We start from the raw sequence: 13,481 nt of genomic DNA, 5'->3' as shown, positions 1-13,481 counted from the left end.
AAACAGTCTCCAAACACCAGAACTGTTTTTAAAATACATGAACAAGCACATATTGTTCTTTGTGAAGACTTGGTCCTAATCCTGCAATTTGTGAAGGCTAAAGCTGCTCCTCAGAACCTAGAGAAAGTCCCCTCTGGGACTGGATCAAATAGGGTTACAGCAAGACAAAGTGCAGGCTGTAGGCCTCACTTTCCCTGGATGAGTAAGGAACACCCCATTTCCTGACCCACACCCACAAAGGGGCCTCTTTATCAGTAGCACAATTGCCTCTTTCCTGGTTGCAGAGGCTTTATCAGAAAGCAGAGGCAAAGCAAACCACAAGGGGAAAGGAATGGAACTCAGAAGGAATGGAAATGAGTGACTCAGGGATAGTTTACCCTGTGGACTCCCTCTATCCCTCTTGTAATCTCACGCAGCACAAGGTACAGTGTTTTAAAATGTTTAGTTCCTGACATCTGGTCTTGCCTTGCATAAACAGCCATGACAACACCCATCATTTATTTCTTCTTGCCTTTAATCAATGGGAAGCACCAAAAGTGCTAAACCAGACTATGCAAAGTCTGATTAACTTAAGTTCCATGTACACAAGACCAAAGCAGTCTTGTGTCCAGCGTGTTCTGGATGGGGCTGCCTCCCACCTGAAGAGCCAAATTTGCCATCTGGAAGTGTTCATGGATCCAACTTGCTTCCTTTAGGCCTGTGTGACTGAAAGGCCCAAGTGGTTACTGCTTCCTGCTGCTTAGTGACTCTGTAACTACTTCTGGGTAGAAATTGCAAGGACACATTTATCAGTGCTTTTTTAACCCACAAACAAAATTACCAATTTCATGGCAATCAATTGCACATGGACTGCCTTTGAAGAGGAACTGCTTAATGTTTACATCCATTCTGTGGAAGACTCTCTTAGAGAAAACTGACCAAGGGTCTTTTCAGACTGCACAATTGTTGTGTTGGGATTTAACTACCATGGGAATACCTTCTGTGGAATCCTGGGATTTGCAGTTCAGGGAAGGGCATTTAGAATTCTCAGCCAGAAAGATCCAGTGTCTCACCAGGCTATAAATTTCAGGATTATACCAGATGTTACCACGGCTTTGGCAACAAAGTGGAGTCATTATGCTGCAACTGTGTAGTATGAAAGCCCTCAGAGGTCTACACTGATGGTTTTGTGACACAGAAGTTACTAGTTTTAAGCTCATTTTAAATTCCTTTTGTGATAGGTATATCATTATTTTTGAAAATATATATATAGCTTGTTTGCAATTTGCATTTGAATGATAAGTGTATAAACAAGAGGCAGATCAACAGAAGCCATAAAAATGACTGCCAAGGTATTATTCATGTCAAGTAATAGTATAAGAACAAGGATGCACATCTGCTTCTTCATACCTTCCTTGTTGCCATAATGAAGACCACTCTGATGTCAGTTGGCACTGAAACTGTTTCCTGCAGATACTAAGTAGGAATGTATGCGTTTCAGAATCTCAACTCTATGAATTTTAGGTATTTCCCCCCAAATTTAGGAACCTATCAATTTTTGTGGATGTGATCCACAATCTTGAACTGAGAACCAGAGGGATGGTGGAGCATAGCAACAAGTGAATTTTGGAAGGGGTGTTTTTCCTAACCCCCAAAGAAGGGTATATGATATGGAGTCAGGAAAGAGAAAACATTATTTAAAAGGGTGGGCAATGTTTTTGCTCCATCTCATGAGCAAATAAATACAGAACCTATAAAAATATAGCATAGTGACATGGGGACAAGCAACTTGAACCTTTCATGCTTTGGGAAACAAGTACACACACACTTTCCCCCAAATTACTAGTTTATTAGAAAGTTTATTTTCCTCATTTTTACAGCATGTATATATATTTATATATATATATACTTTTATGTGACAAAGTTAAATATAGCCTGCTGATACTGAAGTAATAGTGTGTTCTCTTTTATTTAAGCGCTCTTGCGGAAGTCCGATCTTCTGTACCCGCTGGGGTGTTGTGTCTTCACTCTGAACCTCAAGGGAACAAAGTACTTAGAAATTAATACTGTTACTTGTTGAATATCTACAGCAGCTACCACTGAGTCCCTCTGTCGGAGCCGCATTTCCCAGTGCTAGTGTTTTTCTAGCAAAGTGTAAGGAAGTTCAGGGCTGTATAGAGCTAGGAATTTCATGGTCAGAGGCAAAAGTGGTTATTTTCAAATTTTAGGAGTGGAAGCCATGTTTTAAGATACAAACTAGCAGTGCTCCCCTGGTTTGGATGCCACTTTGCCAGAGGCTAACCTTCCTTTACATCCACTCCAAATGGCAGCAAACCCCTCCTCTGCTTTTAAAGAAGGTCCTATTCTAGAGAGTGGAAATAGGAAGATTTGTTCTCTCTCAAGGCAGACATCACCTAAAACCCATTACTCTAGAAGAAAATCCCAAATAAAGGAAAGGATTCAAACCAAAATCACTCCACTCAAAACTTCTCCTAAACATAAAAAGGCACATATCTGAAAATAAGAAGCCTTAACACAAACACACATACACACCTACCTAGAAGCAATGTTCTCTCATTTGGCTTCAAAATGAGTGGTTTGAATCTTGGGGAAAGTGCTGGGTTTTTGGATGTTTTCTGATGGACTCACCCTTTTCCTCAGCCTAAAAGACAACTTCTTGCTCTACTGAACCAACTGGCTATTCTGATTAAACTAGTGGTGCTGCTAAAGCATGCAGCAAACAGCTCAGCCGCCACACCAACTCCTACTTACTTGGAAGTGACATAGGATGGAATTCATTAGCTATAATACAGAAGGGGTCCAGATCACTGCTCCTTGTTCATTCTTGTCACACTTCTCCCATAAAATGATTTTTTTTCATTTTACAGTACATAAAAATTAAAAAAAAGAGCTCAAAATATACATGCTTGAAGTATGTCCTCTAGCCACAACTAGAAGCTCTGAACCTTTGATGCAAGTTTTCTTTCCAACTACATCAAAATGTATAGATAACCAAAGCCACCTGAACAAGTACCACTCAAAGAACGGACTGTAAAAAGTGTTATTGCAGTATACTACCAATATGGAACATTTGTCAGAGGAGCTACAAAAAGCAGCATTGTACATTTACAGAGTTCAGTGCAATTTTTAAAAACCTTTTTTCTTCTGAAAAAAAAATCATAAGTTAATAAGGAACCATCAAATATTACAGAGTAAAGAATACAAGTCACAGAGTCTTGTTGAAGATGTTCACAGGACTCCAGTACTGTACATCATATTGCTTCAAGGACTGATAAAGGGGATCGCTCTGTGTTCTCTCTCAGTAGCATTAGGCAAGGGTAGCCTTGCCAAGCCTGCTTGATGTTGGAAACTGATCACTGTTTCCTGTCTTGATGATCTGGCTGATCACAGGAGCAGAGGGAAAGAGGAACAGGTCTAGGTTGGCTGTTTCTTGGATCTTTTTGTTCAGCTTAACCTCTAAGGTGGAATCCAATTACCAATTTCACAATTTAAATTAAAAACAGATACTGAAAGCAAGATAATTTAGATACTACCCACTTTCGTTTTCAGAGTGGAAGGGAAAAATAGATGAGCATCACAAATTAAAACAGTGGACCCACCTGCTAAAGAATATCATATTCATGCAGATGTGAATAAGCCACTTGGATGCACAAGGCCCTGAAGCTCCTTACAAGCAGACCTCTAGTAACAGAGCTTTCCCTTCTTCCAGAGATCAATTATCTTGAGTCTGCCTTTTCCTGCCCATTCTTTCCCTTCTTTGGCTGTTCCCAGGTCCAGCGTCAGCTGTTGCTTTTCACAGAGCAAGAGACGGATAAGCACAGACATGCCCCTGTCCTCTTTCTCCCCTACCCACCCCCAAAACTGCCTCTTTCTCACCCCCTTCATGTGCCATGGCTGGGGGGATGCTGTAAATCCTGTCCTGAGAAGATGGGGTGCAAAAGAGGATGGAGGTGTAATGCTGTGGCGGCAGCTGTAGCTGGCCGGGGCGCCAGAAGTGTTGGGTAGAGGGCAGCATGAGGGACAGGATGAAAAGTGAAAGGGCCTGGGTGGATGGCTGAGGCAGGGATGATATGGATAGGGTGGCTGGCCAGGAAAGTGGCAGGATGCCCTGGGATGATGGAGTGGGTTAAGTGGGACAAGGAGATGGGGGTTAGGTGAGGCTGTGGGATATGATGCACTTGAGCCAGAGGCTGGGGATGTGGGTGTGGATGGATTCCAATGGCTGCAGCAGCAGCTGCTGCATGGTGCTGCAAGATAGCATGTTGAACGGTGGTAATGGAGGTGGCTGCAGCTGCTGCAGGCTGCTGGATATGGATGGGCTGCAGGGTAGGAGCTGTGGCAGGAGCAAGAGCAGCTGAGGCAGGAAAGGCCTTGACCTGCTTGGCAAGGAGTTGCTGCTGGATATGCTGCTGAGCGGCCTGCTGAAGTTTGCTGTATTTCTCCATCTCCTCTGGAGTGAAGGTGATGGGCTGGCTCTCCAGGGGTGCCAAGGAAGAGTCCTCAGTGCCCTCTGGCTCCCCACTGATGCTCGGCTCTCCACTCTGTGGTACATAGCCAGGGAAGTGCTCAACGTCTGGCACTAAAGGCACCATCCTGTTTTCTATGGAGACAGATTGATTCTCACTATCCAAGGGCTCTAAAGTTTCACCTTCACTGGGATCAGGGAGGAAGCTGTGTGGCACAACCACGTCACCAGATCCGTAGTGCTCTGGGAGTGCTGGTGGCTCAAGGGGAACAGAAGCCACCTCTGTGGCTGCTTCTTCTGTTTTTTCCTCTCTGGGAAGGTTGTCTGGAGTTTCTGTTACTGGAGTTTCCTCCCCTTGGGGCTGGCTTGCTAGGGTTGCCTCCCTACCACCAGGGGTTGCTGTATCCAGTTCCAAAAGCTCCAGTTCCTCTCCTCTTTCTAATCCAGCCTCTTCACAAGGCTTGGCATTTGGTTTTCGGACTGTGGGAAGTTTTCCGATTAATGGAAGGACAGGCTTGTTGCCTAAAGAAGGAGGGAGCTTTGGGCCAAAATAACCCTGTGGGGGATCCTTCAGTTTTAGCCCAACCTTGTGAGGACCTGCAAGGGAATCTTCGTTGCTGCTGGGCTTCTTCTCCACCTTCCTGGACTGAATTTTTTCCAGGAGGAGTTTGGCTGTGGCCGAGTTTTTCTCCTCTGGATTACAACTGCTTCCCAAATTAGAGGTTCCACTATTCTGGGAGAGGCTGCTGGTCCCTGTTGCTTCCTCTCCTCTCATTTCTTCTTTTCTGACAAACGCTTCACCCTGCCTGCCTCTGAAGTAGTGAGGGGACTGGGAACGGTAGATCTTGGACCGGATGAAGTCTCGCCGCCCAGATCGCCTTTCAGTAGAGCTTTCGTGGCCCCGGGATCCCTTCCGTGAAAGGGACCGCTGTGAAAGACTTCTTGTGCTCCTGCTACGCTCTCGGCTGTAGCTTCTGCTCCGCTTCCAGCTGTGCCCTGTTCGGCTTCGGCTCCTCCGCTTACTCCGGCTGTGGCTGCAGCTGCTGCTGCGCGTCCTACCCCGGCTTCTTGTTCTTGATCTTCCCCTGGCATGGGTTCGACTCCGGCTTCGGGTCCGTGACCTGCTTCTGCTCAGGCTGTAGTCGTCTTCTGAAGAGGAGTACTTGCGCCGTTTAGACCTGCGCTTGGAACTTGCATAGTCTGAATCATCCTCTGAGTCATGGGAGCGTTTGGTACGACTCCGTGACCGATCACTGTAGTCACTATAGCTGTCTTCTGAGTAGCTCCGCCGTCGGCTGTATCGGCTATTATCAGAGGAGGCATATGAACTTGTTGAGTATGACCTCTGTGATGACCTTCGAGAGGAATGCCGACGTCCTGATCTGGAACGGCTTCGGGAACAGTCACTTCCAGAGTCATAATCATCACTGTACTGTGATGCTGACTTCTGCCTGAAGTGCTTGTGACAGGAGTCCTCATCGCTCTCATAGCCACCACTGCTCTGTCGGCCTCTATGGCTGGGGTGAACCGAAGTCGAGGTGGAAGACCGCCTCTTAGTGGCTGATGACGCCTGCTGCTGGTCCCCCTTGGTTTTTTTGCTGCTGTGATCTTGGGAAGAGGTGCCACCATCCTCTTTCTTGTTGCCGCTACTGCCTTCTTCAGTAGAAAGAGACTTCCGCTGAGAGTCTTGGGTGCACCACTTTCTTTTCTTGGAGTAGACATTATCTTCAGTCCCTTGTGGTCGCTCAGCCTCAGTGAGAAAGGAAGGCTTGCTCTTTTTATGTTTGTGTTTCTTCCGTTTTTTGGATTTATCTTCTGGCAGCTCCCCCTCTCTGCTCTTTTCCTCTGCCTCACCTTTACGCCGGCGTTTGTGCTTAGTGGACTTCTTGTGCTTCTTCTTCTTCTTGTGTTTGTGGGACTTCCCCACTTTGCGGCCAACAATATTGCCTTTGCTGCTGTCTTCTGGACCTTCCACCTTGTCAGTGCCCAAAGGGTTTGACTCCTGCTTACTGCACACTGGCAGGGACTTGCTCTCTGGTATTGTGGCTGATCTGCCAACAAGAAGGTCTGCCTCTTTGCTCTTGCTTGCATTACCTTCTTCTGTAGACTGTGTTTTCTCCTTAGAAAGGCTGGTTGCTGGTTTTTGTTTTTCTGCCCCTTTAGCTTTTGTATCTTTGTTACGAGACAGTTTAAAGTCAAAATACAAGGGATTGCAGCTGTATGATACAGAAGGCTCTGCTTTAGTGAAGATCAAAAGTTCTGAAGGCCACTGAAGAGTAGTGCTCTCATCTTTACTCAGTACTGGGAAAAAAGGCCCTGTTAAATGCTTAGGCCCATCTGTGGTTTCTTTACTTGCTGCTGGAGATTGGGGAATTTCTTTACTGACATCCACCTCTGTAGATTCATTTCCCTTGAGCTGTTTGGCTTCCTGCTTGCCTGCCTCTTCTGGAGTGTTTTTATCTTCTGTTTTGCTGCTTTTGCTGGCAGGACTCTGCTCCTTCTGATGGACAACAACTTCTGCTACTGCTGCCTTCTCACCATTTTTTGCCATTTTAGGCTTGGGGGAATTGCTCCGTTTCCTTTCACGAGTCATTTTCTTGCTCACAGCCTCTGCCTCTACCTGATCTGTGGCCTTCATGAACAAAAGAAACTGGAAGTTAGGCTTCACTTTACAGTGAGCTGGTGGGATGTAGTGGTAATATTCTGGTTCTAGTGCCACTGACCCATCATCTCGTTTCATCTTTTTCAGTTTGGACAGTGTGGTGTTTAAACCTGCCCCATCTTTATCATGCTGTTGCTCCTCTTCATCTCCTCTGCTGTCAGGGCTGTTTGTTCCCTCTGCTTCCCCAATTTTCCCCAAAGCTGCACAATCTGAATGAGTTCTTTCATCGACTTTAACTTCATCATCAGGAGAACTGGGTTCATCCACGTGATCTTTGAAGACAGAGGCAATTGACTCAAGTTTCACAGGGGCCTTTTTGGCAAAAGAGAAAGACACACCTATTTTAAGAGGATTAATCCCCAAACTGATGGCCTGTGGCACCTGGACAAGGACCTGGCCAGGCCCAGTGTTGCTAGTGGCTTGCCCACTGGTGCAAGTAATGCCCTTGTCCACAGTCATACCAGTAACTTGCCCAGTAGCTGGTGAGAAGGAAGAGCAAGTACTGGGAGCTGTTGATTCCATGTCATCTTCTCCTCCTTCTTCATCAACAGCCACAGTAGTGGTTCTAAACATAGGTCCACTTCCTGGAGCACTGGAGGAATGAGAAGTGGGGAGAAAGAAAGAACTAATAGTTAGGAGCTCTAGTTATCAACATCTCCATCTTTCACCTATACATACCTATTCAGTTTTTCATTAGCTTTTGCCGAACTGCTTTCAAAGTTAGGTTTAGATCAAGGAACAAGGCTTAATAAACAATTCCACATGTATTGGGATTGGTTACCTCTATCTATGATTCTAGCTCTCATTGTTACTGGAGGAAAAATCCTAAAGAAATCAGCTAATAGCCAAAGCTTCACAAGAGCTTGTGCATATACAGAATTTTATGCAAATATTTCTTTCAGGGCTAGAGCTTGCCACACCTCAGATAAAGTCCACACACTGTCATTGGAGCTGGTGGATTTAAACAGATGTTTCTCGCTTGCATGGTATCCTGGGGGAACAGAAATTCAATTGGCAACTGATGGGCCAGGAATCCCATTTAGGGTGTGTGTGTGTCCGTATTAAAAATTCTATTCTATCAAAGAATCAAACAGCAGCACATTATTCAGTCTATGATAAATGATTGGGACAAAAAGGGGATAACTGTATGTTTACCCATAAGGTATTTTAATCAACTTGTTGGCTGGTAGGCACTTATTCTCCGTACCATCAGCAGATCACCACTTACCACTCAGTTTGCCTCCTCTGTTCAGCCAGCTCATGCAAACGGCGCAGAGCTTTTTCCTGCTTTCTCTCATCTTTTCGAGACCTTGATGAAACATTCCGAGCAAATTCTCTTTGCTTGAGATCCTTCAACCTCTGTAGTAAAACAAAAATGGGAAATTAAAAGAAGGGATTAGAATTCACTGGTGGTGTAGACTCTCTCAACACAAAATATCCTAAGTTCAGTTCCTGACACCTCCAGTTAATGGAAGTGAGGTAACAGAAAGACCTCTGCTGAAGACCCTAGAGACTCAGATAAGATTAGTCTAGAGCAGTGGCCCCCAAACTGTGTTCTTTTAAGGGATTTTGGTTTTAGCTCCCAGAATCCTACTAGTGCCAACATGGCTGAGGCTTCTTGGAGCTGAAGTCCAACATCTCTTAAAGGGCACAGTTTGGGGACCACTGCTCTAGAGGGTAAAAAAAAAGTGTAACTTGTTATTTAGACACTTTCTGTGTTCATAGCATAGATTCACAGCTACTTACAGCCCAGCAGAAATTCTAAGAAAGCAGCTATTTTAGACTGTGGACAAGCACTTCCTAACAGATCAATAAGAGAAATTCAGATACTAAAATACTGAGAATATTCAAGAAAGAGAAGCCAAAGTATTTCCATTTGCCTAGACTACAACCCAGTATGCAGTCTTAAAAATATAGGCTCAATTAAAAAACAAACACAAAACTACAAGCAGCATCTTTAATGAATCTGGTAGCAAAATTCCAACATCTAAACAAACACAGGAAGAGTATTTCTTCCTGCAGTAAATGACAAAGCTATCTGATTGTGTGTTCTGGCATAGCAACTGCTTAAATTATGCATTGTGTTCAGGTGTTGCACGCACCAGCATTCAACATGTGTCCTTTGCATTCATACCAGGTTCCACTGTAATTTGGTCGACATCTTCAACCCCAAATCCATAACATTTTTTTGTCCAAACCCAAAACCGAACACTTTGTGAAAAAATGCTCTTAAAACCATACAGTTTATGTGTTCATCTCCCCAACCATCATGTGGGAGCTATGCTCCTGGCACATAATAATGGGACTGGATGGCCCTTGCAGTCTCTTCCAGTTCTATGATTCTATGATTTCATTAAAGAATAAATTAGTGATGTGATGCCTTTTAAAAATACCCTGAAAATCTTGAAGAAGACAGAACAAACTATAAGTGAAATATATTCTTCTTTGAAATTAATGAAATGCTTTTAAAGATAAAATTTTACTCAAAATACTAGGAGCTGTGTAGTACTGAAGATCTATATGCAAGACACAGTACAGAATTAGTACATGATAACTTCTTTGTGTACATTAGACATATACAACACTCTCATTTCCAAGATACACTTTTCCATATAGTGGGTGCTGACCTCACCAGTAGAGGAACATGGGGGGGGGGGGGGGGAGGCAGAGTTTTACCGTTTATTATAATTATACGTTATAGACGTTTCTTGATTATATCAGAAAGTTCAATATCATCAAGAAAAGTAATAGTACTACTTTATTCTGCTTTGGTCAGGCCTCATCTGGAATACTGTGTACAGTTCCAGGCACCATAGTTCAAAAAGGATGTTGAGAAACGGGAGTGTGTCCAGAGGAGGGTGACCAAAATGGTGAAAGGACTGGAAAACAGGCCCTATAACAAGAAACTTAGGAAGCTGGATATGTTTAGTCTGGAGAAGAGATAGTTAAGAGGTGATATGATACTGATGCTGGAGCAAGCTTGTTTTCTGCTGCTCTAGAGAATAGGACCCTGAGCAATGGATTCAATCGAAAGGAAAAGAGATTTCACCTAAACATTAGGAAAATCTTCCTGAAAGTAAAATCTGAGACATTCCCTCAGAGAGTGGTGGAGTCTTCTTCTTTGGAGGTTTTTAAACAGAGACTGGCTGAACATCTATTGGGAGGACTTTGATTGTGTCTTCCTGAATGGCAGGGGGTTGGAATGGATGGCGCTTGTGGTCTCTTCATTCTCTATGATTCTGTGAACATTCAGTTGAACATTATTTAAACGTGCTGCTAGCCCAGTCCTTAATACAATCAGACCTCTGTATCTGTAGGCTTGCTATCCACGGATGGCAAACCCTGTTGTCCCCAATGGCTGCATGTGCATGTGGCTGTGCTAGTGAGTGATAACATCGCGCTGCCATTAGAGAGAATGGGACTTGAGGCTCTGCATGTTTTTTTTTTCGTCGGGGGGGGGGGGGGGTTCCAGAACAAATTCCCCATGGACACAGAGGTCCAACTGTAGTATAACTGTTTCTGTCTAAGTAATACACTTCATTCTGTTTATGACACAATTTGTGATTACGTTATCACTTCCCCCCCAGTCTTCAGATACATGTGCCTGCCAGTTTGCATCCCTCTCTCTGATACAGTATATGTTCACAATACTTGTGTGCACAAAGTTAACATTTTTATGTTTTTAAATTGCATAGATAGATTGCATAGAACAATTTAATATACATAAAATAATATGAATGAAATGAAGCATCTAAAACATTAATCTGTACACATATCCAATTGTACTGTTCTGCAGGTAAAACAGTAAGCTCATTTTTTGTTTTGAAATGAAAGTATTGTTCAATATATTTCAATTTCCTCTCCAAATTCCTTTTCTTCCTGAAAAAAAACATGAAAATCATCTCCTTTTCATGGTTTCAGAATTTTGGAAATTTTCCAAATCTATAATAGACACAACCTAAACCTTACTAAAACAAATATGATTTTAATATGATGTAATCATATAGAGAAAAAGTGTGATAATTTTTTTCTAAACTAATAGGGCACACTGTACATACTTGAGCATAACTCAACCTTATGTGTAAGTCGAGGGCAGATTCTGGGACCAAAATTATGGATTTTTATATGGCCCATGGATAAGTTGAGAGTAGATATATGAAACAAAGGATGTGAAGGACAAAGCAAAGGAAAACAATGCCAAAAAACATACAAAATTTCAGCAGGCATAACTATTTGTGTTCATGCTGAAGGCTGGATGGATGAGGAGGGAACTATGGTAAATCGTGGCTGTGCAATGTGTGAGGGAGGTAACTATGCGCAGGTAGAGCTAAAAAATGTGCACGTCAAAAAGCATGTAAGGACAAAGCAAAAGAAACAGCCTAAGTCGAAGGCTTTCATGGCTGGCATCCATAGTTTTTTGTGGGTTTTTCGGGCTATGTGACATCAGGAACAAACTCTTATAGAACATGGTCACATAGCCCGAAAAACCCACAAAAATCTATTTATGTAACAATTTTGCCTAATCCAGAAAAGGTAACATACACAAATGTCTTATTCAGAGCTTATACTCGGTCTCCCGTGAACATGGTTTATCACAGAGAACACCCAGAATTGCTACCCCCCTGTCTCTGACTGGTTTGACTGTTGATTATTTTAATTGTTTTAATGATATTTTATTATGTATAGTTGGGGGTAGGGAATAATAGAATGTATTTTGATGTATGTTGTACTTACACTTTATTTTATCTGATATTATAAGCTGCCTCTATCCTGCAGGAGAGGTGGGGCAAAAATCAATCAATCAATCAATCAAAGCTCAATTTCTCTTGGTGCTCCATTGAAGGGGGAAGCACCAAAAATCCACCACCATTTTCCTGCCCAGGCATTCAAAAAGTGGTGTCAAAAGTGGTGTCACAGTGGAGAGTGGAGAGGGGGTTGGGGCTTCTCTTAGGTGCTCCCAGGACGGATTTTTGCAACTCTACTCAGAGATATTTCCTCCTCCTCCTTTTTTTTTTTTTAAAGTAAGAGTTAAGGTACAGTATTTATATTGACTCATGGATTCAACTCAGGTTTTTTGGGCAAGCTTTTGACCAGGTTTCTAGTTATATATGAGCATATACAATAATTAAATGACCCTCACCCATGGACAGTTGCTAATTCCTGATAAAGAGGAGCAAGATTAAATTAGGATATTCTTACTGTGTTACTAGGGAAAATAAAATGGGATTGGTCACTATATATTCAAAGCTTATTTCTATAAAGGTGTCAGAGATGGAAAGGAGGCCTTAAAATTCAATTAATAACTCTCCTACGCGTGTGAGAGAATCACATTTTGGAAATAGCATTTATAGGTCACTTCAGAAAGGTGAGATCAATGTGGGTGGTTTCTAAAGTTTAAGCTTTGTACATGAACTACAAGTTCCAATATTTTTTTTCAACACACTTGTATATAGTGGTTTAAGTGTTTGACTAAGACTCTGGAGATCAGGGTTCAGCTCTCTGCTCAGACATGGAAATCCACTGGATAATCTTGGGCAACTCACATTCTCTTAGCCTCAAAGGGATTCAGAGGGAACCCTTCCTCTGAACAAATCTTGCCAAGAAAACCTCATTACAAGTCTGCTTTAGGGCACCATAAATTAGAAATGGCTTGAAGGCACACACCTACTACTACTTATGAAAATAACTTAATTTAATATGGGAACTCCAAACCACACACTGGGCTCTGCCCAGTTTTATAAATCTGTGTTACACACACACTTCTGTAATATATGTGAAAAATTAAACTTGAGTGGAAGTGCAGAAATGCCTGAAAATGAGTTTGAAAATAGCAGATAAAACCTTGCTAAAAACCTCAGACTGATGAAATTTTGCTCACTTCCACTTTACTTGGTTTATTTTAAGACCATCCAGAAACACCTGGGAAAGCCCAGTTTTCATGAGAATGAACAAGTAACAGCAGAAGTGTGGGAAGACAGCACCAAAAATCATTATAATAATCCCCGAATGTATAACAAAGCTCTACTATTAAAGAAAATTATAGCCCACTTTTAATGATGGGCCACGAGGATGCTTTTTTGCTCAGTACTTCGACAAGCTGTGGGGAATGAAGAGCACTTCAGCTAGTTCTCATCTGGAGAGGTTTGGCTTGAAAGGTGACATGATTATAGGGCTGTGCTTGTTTTACTAGATGATAGGAGAGGTCTTTTGGGAGCAGGACTGCTTTGTGTTTCATTTGACAGGCGCACAGTTCTTTAAGTTACAAAATTAGTTCTCTTGGCACGGCACATACATTTGTTATGCATGTAACAGCTGAGTGCAGTTAGCAGAGCTGTGTATATTCTCAGATAAAAA

General features: G+C 42.7%; 1 protein-coding gene across 10 annotated transcripts in view; it reads right to left on the bottom strand.

Moving 5' to 3' along the window:
- Positions 1 to 1,821: 1,821 nt before the first annotated feature.
- GPATCH8 (G-patch domain containing 8) overlaps positions 1,822 to 13,481 on the bottom strand; it is an 89,794-nt gene continuing 78,134 nt past the window's right edge. For all 10 annotated transcript variants that reach the window (XM_042477485.1, XM_042477491.1, XM_042477494.1 and 7 more), the window contains 2 exons: positions 8,356 to 8,486; positions 1,822 to 7,719 (listed from right to left, as the gene is read on the bottom strand). In XM_042477485.1, coding sequence (XP_042333419.1) covers positions 3,882 to 7,719; positions 8,356 to 8,486 — 3,969 coding nt within the window. In that variant the 3' untranslated portion in view covers positions 1,822 to 3,881. The remainder of the gene's footprint in view (positions 7,720 to 8,355; positions 8,487 to 13,481) is intronic.

The sequence above is a fragment of the Sceloporus undulatus genome, chromosome 6, assembly GCF_019175285.1.
Source record: "Sceloporus undulatus isolate JIND9_A2432 ecotype Alabama chromosome 6, SceUnd_v1.1, whole genome shotgun sequence".
Taxonomy (NCBI): domain Eukaryota; kingdom Metazoa; phylum Chordata; class Lepidosauria; order Squamata; family Phrynosomatidae; genus Sceloporus; species Sceloporus undulatus.
The sequence above is the reverse complement of the archived record's forward strand: the minus strand, read 5'-3'. Positions and strand labels throughout refer to the sequence as shown.